General features: G+C 38.5%; 1 protein-coding gene across 7 annotated transcripts in view; it reads right to left on the bottom strand.

Annotated features, from left to right (window-relative positions):
• The window catches only part of rap1gap2a (RAP1 GTPase activating protein 2a), a 176,958-nt gene that overhangs the window by 36,587 nt on the left and 125,817 nt on the right, over positions 1 to 14,554 (bottom strand). Inside the window, exon 1 of one of the 7 annotated variants that reach the window (XM_038290504.1) lies at positions 11,765 to 11,875. The exons of 5 other annotated variants lie outside the window; for them this stretch is intronic. In XM_038290504.1, the coding sequence (XP_038146432.1) occupies positions 11,765 to 11,818 (54 nt within the window). In that variant the 5' untranslated portion in view covers positions 11,819 to 11,875. Of the gene's footprint in view, positions 1 to 11,764; positions 11,876 to 14,554 lie in introns of those variants that run through there. One more of the 7 variants, XM_038290505.1, reaches the window with a different exon arrangement.

The raw sequence follows: 14,554 nt of genomic DNA, 5'->3' as shown, positions 1-14,554 counted from the left end.
CTTCTTTAATTTAATAGAATTTCAGCCACATAACAGCTAAAGCTTGGACATATTTCCATGGCTAACATTCCAAATGTTTACATTTCAGCCGTCAAAGGCTGCTTGTTTTTATAAATCAGCCCCAGAGCTGCAAACAGAGCTCTTATCAAGCTGTTAATATTAACCAGTGAGCTTTCTACAGGGCTGTTGTTAGACTTGGAAACAACAAGACAAACAAAACAACTATTTTTGTCTTCCTCCTTCTTCACAGTTTGAGATCATATAGTGTATATTTTTAAACCTTAAACCACAATTTTTTTTTATGCTTTTACTGGCAACATTAGTGCATAATTCCCAGGTGGGGAAAAAAAGAACCCAAGATGTTTACCTATTTATTTTTTTCCTCAAATACTCAAAAAAAAAAAAAGTTTTTCTTTCTTTTTTTTAATAATTGTTTTAAATCAGACCCATTGAGTTAAAGATATAGAGCAGAGGTCTTCAACAGGGGGTCCGCGACCCCTAGGGGCTCCACAGAGGTACTGCATGGGGGTCGCCAAAGTTTTGGTTAATTAGACTTTTTTTTATATTCCCCTCTGCAATTAATTTCCACTAATTGAAATGTCTTTAAATCCACATTAGCATGCTTTCAACAGACTGTAGTAAACAGATAAATGGAGGCAGAAGATGTCTTTCAGTCATCAATGCACACATTCAGCGACACACAGGAGCTCTTTCAAGCTGGGCACCGTTTCATTCACAACACCTGTCCCATTGTTATGTGCTTCGGGCACATTATGATTTTTGTCTATTTCTTTTCTTTGTTTTCTTACAGATTTTAGTTGAAGGATCTTTGTTAATATATTTTGGGAGTTGAATAATTCTTTTAGCGAGTTAATTACGTTAATTTGTGGTGCTGTTGTCCGCCTATAAATAGGCTGGCTTTCAGCATGTTGGGGCGTTCCTTTCCATCTTCGCCTGGACGCCGCTTTTCCACCTGCTTCCACTTGTTCCATCGTGCGCGGTGCGCACTTGTTCTGTCGCTGCGGCCCGCAGCGGACGTTCCAGCCTGCCATGCGGTATTTTTGTTAGCCGTTGCTTACTTTTTTCTTGTGGTTTTTGGCCTGGCGGGACCGGTTGTCCTATTTTCGATTTTTCTTTTGTTTAGGTTATTTTTTGGCCTTTAGTCCGGTACTAGTAGGGGCTTCGACGGCCCTGTATAGGGTTGGCCCCCTGCTCTACCGTTTTGTTCTGTTTGATCGGCCTGCCAGGTCCAACTTTCTTTTGTTACTTTTGGGTTTCATTTTTTGATTCCTTTGGGGCACGGGATCTGAGGGCCTCTAACTATTTTTCTTCGCAGTAATCAGAAGAAGCCGAGCAAAGAAAGCTAAAGAGGAGAAAATTTATAAATAAAATATCTTTTTTGAACCCTCATCTTTTGTCTCGTGTCCTCAAATATGTTGTGTCCTTGGTGGACGTAACATATTTATGGGGGCTTGTTTAAACACATTTACCCATCAACCAGGAATCCGAATCAGAAATACTTTAATAATCCGGGCATTTAGTCGCTCTGCTCCCCACCTCTGGAACTCCCTCCCTCCGGATCTCCGTACTCTGGACTCCTTCGCTCTTTTTAAATCCAGACTCAAAACTTTCCTGTTCAGACAATCTTATCCAATCTAGTTCAAATGCATCACTCCAATATTGTTTTCTTCCTTTTATTCCTTTGGCTTTATTTTACTTCCTGCTGTTTTGTTTTCTGTGGCATCTTTATGCTTGTACTTTTTAGCTTCCTGTTTTTAATGTTTTATCTGCCTGTACAGTGTCCTTGGGTGTTTTGATAAGGCGCTTTCAAATAAAATGTATTATTATTATTATTTTAGCTTCCATTTTCTGCGCATGCAGACTTTCAGGCGTATATCTGTGGTGAGCTACGGTTTCAGACAATCATTGAAGCTCACCTTTCTCACCGCGGTTATTTGAAATTGGCTTAGGGTCGTAAGAGAAAAAGTGTCTATGAAGAGGCAGATATATCCCAGAATGCTTTGCGTGGAGAGCTCTCCCGGGGTCCTGCAGAAAGAACCCGGGCTCTGGAATCGAAACTTGAACCTTCTTGCTGCAGGGCAGCAGTTCTACCCACTTCTCCACTTTGCAGCCCTAAGTTTAAAGTTCTAGTAGTTCTAGTACTAGAACATATTTCTAGTTCATAGTTCCTGAATAGTTCAGTTTAACTAAAAACATGCTGAATTAACAATGTGCTTTGAACAGACTGGAAATCTAACACAATAGATTTTGTCTGATCTGTAGAGTTTTTGTCTTCCTGTTCAGGGAAAGGAAAGAGGGAAAACACCGTGCATTGTTTTCCTTTCAGACTGTAGTTAGATGTTAATTTCTGTTGGTGCATTTCATATAATCCTTAAATGGACTGAAATGTATGGCTGTGTAAGAAAATACGAAGCAAGCTCAACAGGTTTTCATATTTTTGCAAGGTTGTGGGTCATGCAGTGTTTGGTTGATTAACATGTGCGACATTATATATTACTGCAACTATAAAGTCATAAACTATAAGTTACATAAGGGAATCTATTAAGTGGTGTTTGAGAGTCCATCTTAGAGAGTAAACTCCATGATCCATTTTTAGCTGTAATAAGCAGTAGATAAAGAAAACAGTCTGTGTTTATGCTTCTCCGTCGCTCTGAAACCTGCCTGAATATCTGCAGCGTTACCCTTGGTGCCCTGTTCTCTGTTATCTCTGGGTCTCATCCTGGTAATCAATTTGTCCTCCATTTCTTTTTTTTATTTATTTTGATCCAACCTTTTCACTTCTGGCTTTTCTTTCTCTGCCTCTCAAGCCAAGGCAACATCTGCATCGCTTATCTCCCATGGCAACCTGAAGAGGATACCACAGGCCGGCTGGCAGCAGATTAAACCGGCACCATCGACTGAGTGACAGGCTCACTGGTGGATAAAATTCACACATATTCATGTGAAGTCATGAACATCAAATTGAAAGAAATGATGAAAAGTCAGACTGAGATAACGATTTCTAAAAGCCCGACCATTTTATTTGTAGGATTAGGGGATATGTTGCAGAGTTAAGAATTCGCTAACAAGAAAATTTAAGGAATAAAGGCAGCAGCTAGATCTAAATGGGAACTTAGATTTTATGGGTAGTTCTGGTCTTTCCGTCTAAAAGCGTAGCTCAGAATTTATAAAGAAAGTTCTTCTAAAATGGTCTCTGCAGTCAGTTATCTTCTGTATGTTGCTGTTGTGATTTCTACTTCAAATATCATATAAATATCAATAAATATTTGCTTTGTTGTAAACAAAATTTTGATTTTTACTTGAAAATTGGCTATTTGTTCTTATAATTTTGTGATTTGTATTAATAAATGTGTGATTTGTGGTGGAATATTTGCTATTTCTTCTTCCAAATTTGTAATTTTTACTTGTAAATTTGTGATTTACAGAGTTAATCATTAGTGATTTGTTTTCAGAAATGTGTAATTTGTACACTAAGGTTTAAGCTTTGTACTGGTAAACTTATGATTCTGTCTAATAAATCTGATTGTACTTCTACATTAGAAAGTTGCACTCGTAATTTTGTGACTTTAAATCGTATGACTAGGATCTTTAATTGAAAATCGCTGACTTGTGCTTGTAAATTGAAGGTATTTATTTGTATTTTTGCAAAAAAAAAACTGTATCTATAAGTTGATGACAAGAAAAAAATACAAAAACTTTATTAAGGTTTTACAAATTCCGACGTTATGTTCTAATTTCCAGTTGTCTTCCTCCATATTTTATTTTCTCTACATGTTGGTGCACAATCTCCCATTTCTGTTGTTTTTGTAAATGGGATTTGGTTTTTGAGGCAGTTTTTATTTTTTTGTTGTTGCCTGTTTGGTGCTGTTAGCTAACTGCCCACATATACACAACATAAATTAAGTTTCCCAACTCCCATCAGCAAGCAGTGGCTTTCTAATCACTGTTGACTCTAAATGCATAAGTGCTACTGATAGAAAAGTTGTTTTGTTTGGTGTTTGATGATTGTTTCCTTCATCTTTCTAACATTGTGCTTTCCTTTTAGCCAAAAAGTAGATCCTAAAAGTAGATGTTTGAATTACTTATATAAGATAAGATAGACTTTATTTATCTCACAGGGGAGAAATTCACTTGTCACATCGGCTCAATAGTCAAAAGATGGTGTCAAAAGGAGGAAAATGTGCATAAATACATATTTAACAGGATAATTGCACAGGTTATTGCACATTAGTTATTGCAGCAGTTATTGCAGTCATAGTGGCGCATTGTAAAGTCTGATGGCAGCAGGGAGGAATGACCTGCGATAGCGCTCCTTTTTACAAACAGGGTGTCCAAGTCTTTCACTAAAGGCTCCTCTACAGTCTGATGCAGTTCATGTCACAGCAACACCCAGGAATTAAAGAAAAGGATGAAGATCAAAAAGATAATATTCCTGAGCAAACCACGGATTAACAGTGTCACATATAGTGAAGCTGCAGAGAGGATTAGCATGAAAATGATGCTTCATACATGAGAGCAAACATAGACTGTGGTTGATCCTTCTACTGCAACCACAAAGTATTTGCATAGTTTTTTAATAATTTGCATTTAGCTCCAGATTTAGTTTAAGTTATTCCATTTAGATGTATGTTTTCCAATGGGTGCAAACTTTAGTTAATATGTCTGAAGGGTTTAACTCAATTGTTTTTTTCTCTGAGGTTCTACAAATGCAGATCACCTGGAGGTGGAAGTCAGGAACGTACCACTTTCCCAAAGGAATGAGGGGGGAGTTTGTTTAAATTGACCTGTTGTTGGTCTTCTTAATATTCACTTATTATTTGTGCAAAGTTAAAGAGTTGTTTTATTTGTTTAATATCTTTTAGTTTTGTATGGATTTTTTTGTTTTTTTAGTTGTTTCTCTGTTATATTGTGCCTCCCTCATTCAATTCAATTCAATTCAGTTTATTTATATAGCGCCAAATTCACAACACATGTCATCTCAAGGCACTTTACAGTTCAACCAGATCATAAAGTCAAATTGATACAAAGTTTTCTATCTAAGGAAAACCAGTTGATTGCATTGACTCATTGACTCAAATACAATCCCCCACACTAAGCATGCTTGTAGCGACAGTGGAGAGGAAAAACTCCCTTTTAACAGGAAGAAACCTCCAGCAGAACCAGGCTCAGTGTGAGCGGCCATCTGCTGAGGCCGACTGGGGTTCAAGGAGACAGAAGCAGAGATACAAAAAGCAGCTGTAAAAGGCGGCCCCGTCCAGGAAACACACAGCCAGGCAGACGAGCTCCAAGGCAGCTCCCATGCCAGAGGACGAAGAGAGCACATCCACTCAGTCACGGTCAGAGAAACAGGACCACACTGGAAAACCGGCCGATCTCCAACATCTATAAACAAGGGTGTTGATAGAAGCAGCACAGCTGATGTTTCTTTCCAGGATGACGTCACAGCCAAACAGGAACAGACGAGGCAAAGCTACTCTGAGGAAAAGCAGAGAGAGCAGAAGGTTAGAGATTGAACTAACAGATTCTGCAGAATAGGAGAACAGAGAGAGAATGAAGCAGAATGATGAAATGGGGGTCCCTATGTCCTCCAAAAGTCTAAGCCTATAGCAGCATAACTATAGAGATAGCTCAGGATAACCTGAGCCACCCTAACTATAAGCTTTATCAAAAAGGAAAGTTTTAAGCCTAGCCTTAAAAGTAGACAGGGTGTCTGCCTCACGGACTAAAACTGGTAGTTGGTTCCACAGGAGAGGAGCCTGATAACTAAAAGATCTGCCTCCCATTCTACTTTTAGAAATTCTAGGAACGATTAGTAAACCTGCAGATTGAGAGCGAAGTGCTCTGTTAGGAACATAAGGAACAATCAGATCTCCGATATAAGATGGAGCTTGGCCATTTAAGGCTTTATATGTGAGAAGGAGGATTTTAAATTCTATTCTTGATTTAACAGGAAGCCAATGAAGAGAAGCCAGGATAGGAGAGATATGATCTCTCTTTTTCATTTTCATTAGAACTCTGGCTGCAGCATTTTGGATCAGCTGAAGGCTTTTAACTACAGTTTGTGGACTTCCTGATAGTAAAGAATTACAATAGTCCAGCCTTGAAGTAACAAATGCATGGACTAGTTTCTCAGCATCATCCTTGGACAGGAGATTTCTAATTTTTGTAATGTTCCTCAGATGAAAGAAGGAAATTCTAGAAACCTCTTTGATGTGGGATTTAAATGACAGGTCCTGATCAAAAATAACACCAAGATTTTTTACTTTATTATCTGAAATCAGTTTAATCCCATCCAAATGAAGTGACTGGCTAATCAGTTTCTTTTTCAGAGACTCTGGTCCAAAGACTATAACTTCTGTTTTGTCTGCATTCAGGAGCAGAAAGTTAAGAGTCATCCAGGTTTTTATGTCTTCAAGACATGCCTGTAATCTATGTAATGGGTTAGCTTCATCTGGATTTATAGACAGATATAGCTGGGTATCATCAGCATAACAGTGGAAATTAATCCCATGCTGTCTAATAATTCTACCAATTGGGAGCATGTATAAAGTAAAGAGAATTGGTCCTAGCACTGATCCCTGTGGTACTCCACAGGTAACCTTTGAGCGTGTTGAAGATCTATCATTAACATGAACAAACTGAATTCGATCAGATAGATAAGATTTAAACCAGTCTAGTGCTGTTCCTTTAATTCCAACAAAATATTCAAGTCTTTCTAAAAGAATATTATGGTCAACTGTATCAAATGCAGCACTAAGATCCAACAGGACGAGCACAGATACAAGTCCATTATCTGAGGCCATGAGAATATCATTAGTGACTTTCACCAGAGCTGTTTCAGTGCTATGATGAGCTCTAAAGCCAGACTGAAACTCTTCAAAAAGTTCATTATGGTGGAAGTGATCGCAAACTTGTTTGGCAACTACTTTCTCAAGAATTTTGGATAAGAAAGGAAGATTGGATATAGGTCTATAATTGACCAAGTCATCTGGGTCAAGAGACGGTTTCTTAAGCAGAGGTTTAATTACAGCAACCTTAAAAGCTTTAGGTACATATCCCTGTAACAGAGATAGATTAATCACATCTAAAATGGAGGAGGAGATCAAAGGGAATACCTCCTTAAATAACCTGGTTGGAACTGGATCTAACATACAGGTGCTGGTCATAAAATTAGAATATCATGAAAAAGTAGATTGATTTCAGTAATTCCATTTAAAAAGTGAAACTTGTATATTATATTCATACATTACATACAAACTCATATATTTCAGATGTTTATTTTGTTTAATTTTGATGATTACAAATGACAGCAAATGAAAATCTCAAATTCATCATATCAGAAAATTAGAATATTGTGAAAAGGTTCAAAATTGATGGCCCCTGGTGCCACACTCTAATCAGCTAATTAACTCAAACCACCTGCAAAAGCCTTTAAATGGTCTTTCAGTCTAGTTCTATAGGCTACACAATCATGGGGAAGACTGCTGACTTGACAGTTGTCCAAAAGACGACCATCGACACCTTGCACAAGGAGGGCAAGACACAAAAGGTCATCGCTAAAGAGGCTGGCTGTTCACAGAGCTCAGTGTCCAAGCACATTAATAGAGAGGCGAAGGGAAGGAAAAGATGTGGTCGAAAAAAGTGTACAAGCAAGAGAGATAACCGCACCCTGGAGAGGATTGTGAAACAAAACCCATTCAAAAATGTGGGGGAGATTCACAAAGAGTGGACTGCAGCTGGAGTGAGTGCTTCAAGAACCACCACACACAGACGTATGAAAGACATGGGTTTCTGCTGTCGCATTCCTTGTGTCAAGCCACTCTTGAACCACAGACAGCGTCAGAAGCGTCTAAAGAGAAACAGGACTGGACTGCTGGTGAGTGGTCCAAAGTCATGTTCTCTGATGAAAGTAAATTTTGCATTTCCTTTGGAAATCAAGGTCCCAGAGTCTGGAGGAAAAGAAGAGATGCACTTCATCCACGTTGCTTGAAGTCCAGTGTAAAGTTTCCACAGTCAGTGATGGTTTGGGGTGCCATGTCATCTGCTGGTGTTGGTCCATTGTGTTTTCTGAGGTCCAGGGTCAACGCAGCCACATACCAGGAAGTTTTAGAGCACTTCATGCTTCCTGCAGCTGACCAACTTTTTGGAGATGCAGATTTCATTTTCCAACAGGACTTGGCACCTGCACACAGTGCCAAAGCTACCAGTACCTGGTTGAAGGACCATGGTATCCCTGTTCTTAATTGGCCAGCAAACTCTGCTGACCTTAACCCCATAGAAAATCTATGGGGTATTGTGAAGAAGAAGATGCAATACACCAGACCCAACAATTCAGAAGAGCTAAAAGCCACTATTAGAGCAACCTGGGCTATCATAACACCTGAGCAGTGCCACAGACTGATCGACTCCATGCCACGCCGCATTGCTGCAGTAATACAGGCCAAAGGAGGCCCAACTAAATACTGAGTGCTGTACATGCTCATACTTTTCATGTTCATACTTTTCAGTTGGCCAACATTTCTATAAATCCTTTGTTTTTATTGGTCTTCAGTAATATTCTAATTTTCTGATATGATGAATTTGAGATTTTCATTTGTTGTCATTTGTAATCATCAAAATTAAACAAAATAAACATCTGAAATATATGAGTTTGTATGTAATGTATGAATATAATATACAAGTTTCACTTTTTAAATGGAATTACTGAAATCAATCTACTTTTTCATGATATTCTAATTTTATGACCAGCACCTGTACAAGTTGAAGGCTTAGATGAAGACAATAATTTTGCTAATTCAGAGAGTTCAACTGGATCAAAGCAGTCTAAACCCGGTTCAGATTCCATGACTACCTCAGGTACAATCGCGGATAGAGGAGTGCTTATGATCTTATTTTTAATAAGATCAATCTTATTTATAAAGAATCCCATAAAATCATTGCTGCTAAGAGCAGGTGGAATGGACGGTTCAACAGAGCTATGGCTCTGGGTGAGTTTGGCAACTGTATTAAAAAGAAATCTAGGATTATTCTTATTCTCCTCTATTAATGAGGAGAAGTATGCTGCTCTTGCTTTACAAAGAGTCCTCTTATACAGCAGTAAACCATTTTTCCAGACTAGGAAGGACTCTCGCAGGCCTGTGGAGCGATATTTTCTCTCCAGTTTCCTAGCATTTTGCTTCAAAGTACGCAGCTCTGCATTAAACCAAGGAGCAAGCTTTCTATTTTTAACGGTTTTCATTTTCAAAGGAGCTGCGTTGTCTAAGGCAATACGCAGAGAACTAGCAACCCCATCAACAAAATCATCAACCTGTGAAGGGGAATAAGCTAAGCTTTTGCACTCTGCAGCACTGCTCAGTGACACAGAGGAGAGAGAAAGTGAAGCAGATTCTTTAAAATTTATAACTGCACTATCTGATAAAGATCTACTAAAATTGAACCTTCTTTTGGGGGAGGAGAACTCTGTTAAAGTAATCCTGAAGGTTATTGGAAAGTGGTCAGAGAGGACAGGGTTGTGAGGAAATACTGTTATTTCTTCACATTCTATGCCGTATGTCAGCACAAGATCCAAAGTATGAAGATGAGAATGCGTGGGACTATTCACATTTTGAACAAAGCCAATAGTGTCTAAGATAGCATTAAAGGCTGCTCTTAAGCTATCGCCTTCAATGTCAGCATGGATGTTAAAATCTCCCACTATGATGACCCTGTCAGTATTTAATACCAAATCAGAAAGGAACTCTGAAAACTCATCTAAAAATTCAGAGTAAGGACCTGGTGGACGATACAAAGTTACAAAAAGAAGAGGTTTTCTTGCCTTGAAATTTGGATCAGGGAAATTAAGGGTTAAATGTTCAAAAGAGTTGTAGGTATTAATTGTTTTGGGAGTAATCAGTAAGTCAGACTGGAAGATTGTTGCTACTCCTCCTCCTCGCCCAGAACTTCTGGGGATGTGAAAATTTAAATAGCTTGAAGGAGTTGCCTCATTTATGCTCACATAATCCTCTTGCTGCAGCCAGGTTTCTGTAAGGCAAAACAAGTCAATGTGATTATCACAAATCAAGTCATTAACTAGTAGACTTTTAGAGGAAAGCGATCTTATGTTAAACAGACCGCATTTAATTGTTTTAACTTTTTCCCCAATTGGAGTTATTTTGATTTTAATTAGATTATCATGATTTACTCCTTTGGGAATCTTTGCTAATTTATTAGATTTTGGTCGTGGGCAAGACACTGTCTGGATGGAGTAAAGAGTGGGTAACAGTAGAGAAGCTGCAGAGATGTGTGTTAAACTACAACTCTGCTTCCTGGTCATTGGGAAGTTTAGATTATTCCATCCCTATTTAAGTCGCCTCTGTTCTTTATTAGTAGGTCAGTTTTTTGTTTGAGTCGGTTGCTGTTCAGTTGACCTCAGTTGAGTTTGGCCCAAATCCATGTTATTTACTATTTAAGCTATTTTGTATTGAAGTTTGATCCTTTGTTAACTATTTTTGACATTATTAATTAAAAGTATATTCAATTCTGAAACAACTTTGTCAATAAATCAATCAAAATCAAATCAAAACTTCTTGATTGTCAACTACAATTTACATTGTAATCGAAATTTCAGTTTCAGTGCAACCGTTGTCCTTGTTTAAGTCTGGTCCCTCACAGGGACGTAATGCTGCTCTTAGGCCCCGTCCACACGAAGTCAAAACAAACACGAAACGCTAATATTTTCCAGAACGTTTGTCGTAAAGACGGAGACGTAAAATAAATGTGATCGACCACACAAATGTATGAAAACGTTGCAAAATGTATGCCAGGCCTGTAAGTGGCGCTGTGGTGCCAAAGCAAAAATAGGCGAAAACAGGCAACGAAATGTTGGGCATGTGCAGTAACAACCAAACCGGAAAACCGGAAAATGGTCCATTTTCGTGGTTCAGTCAAATTCAGGTGCTGAACTATGTCGTCGATATTGCTCTGTTCTTCCTGGAGATATTCCAGAAGAAGATTCTGTTGTAAGCCCGACAGCAGGGTGAGTAGCATGAGCAGCAACCATTCAACACAGTACGGCGCCATTGTTGTTGTGATACTGTGTCGCGCATGCGTGTTTAGAGGCGATGCTATGACGCATGCGTGTAAGAAAAAAAATGCGGTTAGAGCTTAAAGATGGAAACGCGAAAACGGCGTTTCAAAATCTTCCCACTCTGAAGGCTTAATAAAAAAAAGATCGTTTACAGACCCCTGAAACGCTGGCTTTGTATGGATGAGAGGCTGGTTTGGTGAAAAATTTGTTCGTTTAGGCCAGGGTTTGGCTTCGTGTGGACGGGGCCTTAGTGTAGCAGATAAAGTTCGCTGTAAATCCATCCGACTTAATGTTTTCTGGGTTTTTAATAAGCACTGAGTCTAATGAGTCTCTAAACCATGATTACCGAGATAAAGACGTGGAACGCAGGGTTTGTTTGCAAGTTTCACAGACATTAATACTGGAGTTTAGTTTGCACAGTTACGATCATATCCTCTTTATAATAAAGCCACTATACGAGCATGCACTGCCATTACGAGCAGGAAATAACGTTTAAACAGAAGTCAGCTAAATATAACCAGATTATAAAGAAAATCACAGGCTGTTGGTATGAAATTTAAGCCTATAAGAGATTAAACCGCCCATGTAAACAATTTAATCTACAAACATTAGTTATGAATTTATTTTGAAAACAATTTACCAGATATTTTATTTTCCAGGCAGTCGACCCAGACTTACCAAATTGAGAGAACTTGGAACATGGTCTCCTGTCCTTTTTCCATGTTTTCTCATTCTAACCTCCGCTCTGAGTCTCTTTCATCCTCTGTTTTGCCTCAGTGGCGTTAGATCCGACTGGAAAGGCAGGTCAGGCGAGTAACTGAGTGATCGTTCATCGCAGAACAGGTCAGCCCAGTGTGTTTGGCACATGCAGGATTGGGAGTTATGCGGGACAGGTTTACGATGTGCTGTGTTACCTTTACATAGGATTACACACACAGCATGTGTCATCATGAATTGTAAAATTACCTGAATGACAATAAGCATTTAAAGAATCTTAAAGTCGAGGTTAGAATGTGTTTAAGTTCAAAGGAATTGCAAGAAAAAAATGTAAGAATTTCCTTGGAAATTAATTACTGGGTTTGTCCTTCAGCACAACAGAAATAAACAGGCGTGTTGTTTAGTTTAGGTGAACAGCAGATCATTCACAAAACCTTCTTTAAAAGGAGCTAAAATATCTGTTGGGAATCGTTTATTTCTCTGTTTAAAAATTCCTTATTCCAAAAACTGAAGATTAAACATTCAGATCCTCTTAATCTGAAAATATGGTGCACATGTTTACATCAAGTTTTCTCAAATCAATATGGGATTAAAGGTTTATACTGGCTGAAAAATATGTAGTTTCATGTTGGACATTTCATGATAGAGCAGATGTGTGTCAGGAAATGATTACTCAGCGTTTTGGAGGAGTGCTGAGTAACCGATTTGAACCTTAAACTTGTAGGTTACTCTGCGTATCACCATGCTGAGATGGAAGGAAATGTCTGATGATTGAATTTTTTTCGTGTTTGACACTTTTTTTTAACCTGAAAGCCTTTTATTATTCTGACAAACAGCCATTCATGTTCTGACCACTTGGTGGCGTGTAGCGTGATGGTTTACCGGTACTGTTTTCCTGTGTTGTTCGATTCAGCTTGTTCAGCCTGGATGTGAGTCAACATAAATAAAAATAAGTACTTTAGGCAAAAAAGTAATTTTTTTTGTCTTTTACTTTATGAAAGACATTGAAAAATCCCGATGCAACCTCTAATCTGAGGCGTTTAGAAATTAAGCTTGAGACTGAATCAAATCTGGAAGACTCTTCTCTGGAGCCAATCTTTTTTCAAGATCCCCTTCTTTTAGCTCCTGGCCTTATCTTCCCCTCTCCTCCATGCAAGCGAACTTTCGCCTCCACCCAATCTCCTCCCTCATGCTCAGATTATTCTTAGTCCCACTCATCCTCTGGCTTATTCAACCACCAGGCCCTGGGAGAAGGCTACTCTAATCCTTTTTCTAGTTGATTCTAGAATGTTGATTAACAGCATCAAAGTCTTCTGCCGGGGTCCGAGCGCCAAAGAACTGATTTCACACTGGAAAAAATTGACATCTAGATAATACGTTTTTTCTTAAAATAAGTGCATTTTTTCTTGGATTGAGGAGGTAAGAGACATTTTGCCAATGGAACAAGACAATTTACACTTAAAATAAGAAAACACAATTGCATTTTTCTATTTTAAGTGTATATTATCTCTTTATCTTATTTTAAGAGTAAAAATGCCGAAAACGATCTCATTTACCTACTCAAATTAAGGGTAAATACACTTAAATTAAGACATTTTTACTTATTTGTAGATCGTTTTTCCACTGCATTTATGTCTTTATCTGCTTCTGTCTCCTTGAACCCAACACTGGAAAAACGATCTAGAAATAAGTAAAAAATTCTTAAATTAAGTTTATTTACCCTTAATTTGACTAGATAAATTAGATAGTTTGCCAATGGAATGAGTATTATTACTCTTAAAATAAGATAATTAGATAATATGCACTGAAAATAAGACAAGGCAATTGTGTTTTCTTATTTTAAGTGTAAATTGTCTTGTTCAATTGAGAAAATGTCTCTTTTACCTCCTCAATCCAAGAACAAATGCACTTATTTTAACAAAAAATGACATTTAGATTACATTTTTTCCCAGTGCAGTCGGCCTCAGCAGATGGCCGCTCACACTGAGCCTGTTTCTGCTGGAGGTTTCATCCTGTTAAAAGGGAGTTTTTCCTCTCCACTGTTGCTACAAGCATGCTTAGTGTGAGGGATTGCTGAAGAGTCAATGAGTCGATGCAATCAACTGGTTTTCCTTAGATAGAAAAATAGAAAACCAATTTGACTGGATGATCTGGTTGAACTGTAAAGTGCCTTGATGACATGTGTTGTGATTTTATGCTGTAGAAAGAAACTGAATTGAATTGATCATGTATCCTGCATAAATAAATTGAATTTTTTTGCAACTAATTGCAACTTTTCTCAGTGTAAGTCTCTCCAGGTTGAAATAGACTTTCACAGTTTGAAAGGAGAGAGCATTCAAAATATAAATGCCATCATGCCCAACTCTGGCTGTACATGTTGATTAATTATAGAAGCAGACCTCAAGATGCCAAAATGTAACTTCCTACCAACTGTTGATCTAAAATGTCACGATAAGAAAGGGACTGCACATGTGAGAAAAACAAACAGCTTTGCCAGAGAGAAGGTAGGTGCTGATCAGGATTCTGGAGTAACTTCCTTAATTACATTTGGAGAGAATAAAGGAGATGTTTGCCAATTAACGGCATACTCCAGGAAAAGAACCCTAAACCCAGTTTTTGCTCCGCCCCCTAACGTTCCCCCGACAGAGCAGCCATAATAGGTAAGGCAGGCGTATTTCCTGGCCTGGCGGGGGAAGGACGGGGCCACCGGTGTCCAGGCTACCACCATCGGGTCGGGTTTGTTCGCTCCGT

This window comes from Cyprinodon tularosa, unplaced genomic scaffold (genome assembly GCF_016077235.1).
Source record: "Cyprinodon tularosa strain WSP-4 unplaced genomic scaffold, ASM1607723v1 ctg282, whole genome shotgun sequence".
Lineage (NCBI taxonomy): Eukaryota > Metazoa > Chordata > Actinopteri > Cyprinodontiformes > Cyprinodontidae > Cyprinodon > Cyprinodon tularosa.
This window is presented reverse-complemented; position numbering and strand designations above follow the sequence as displayed.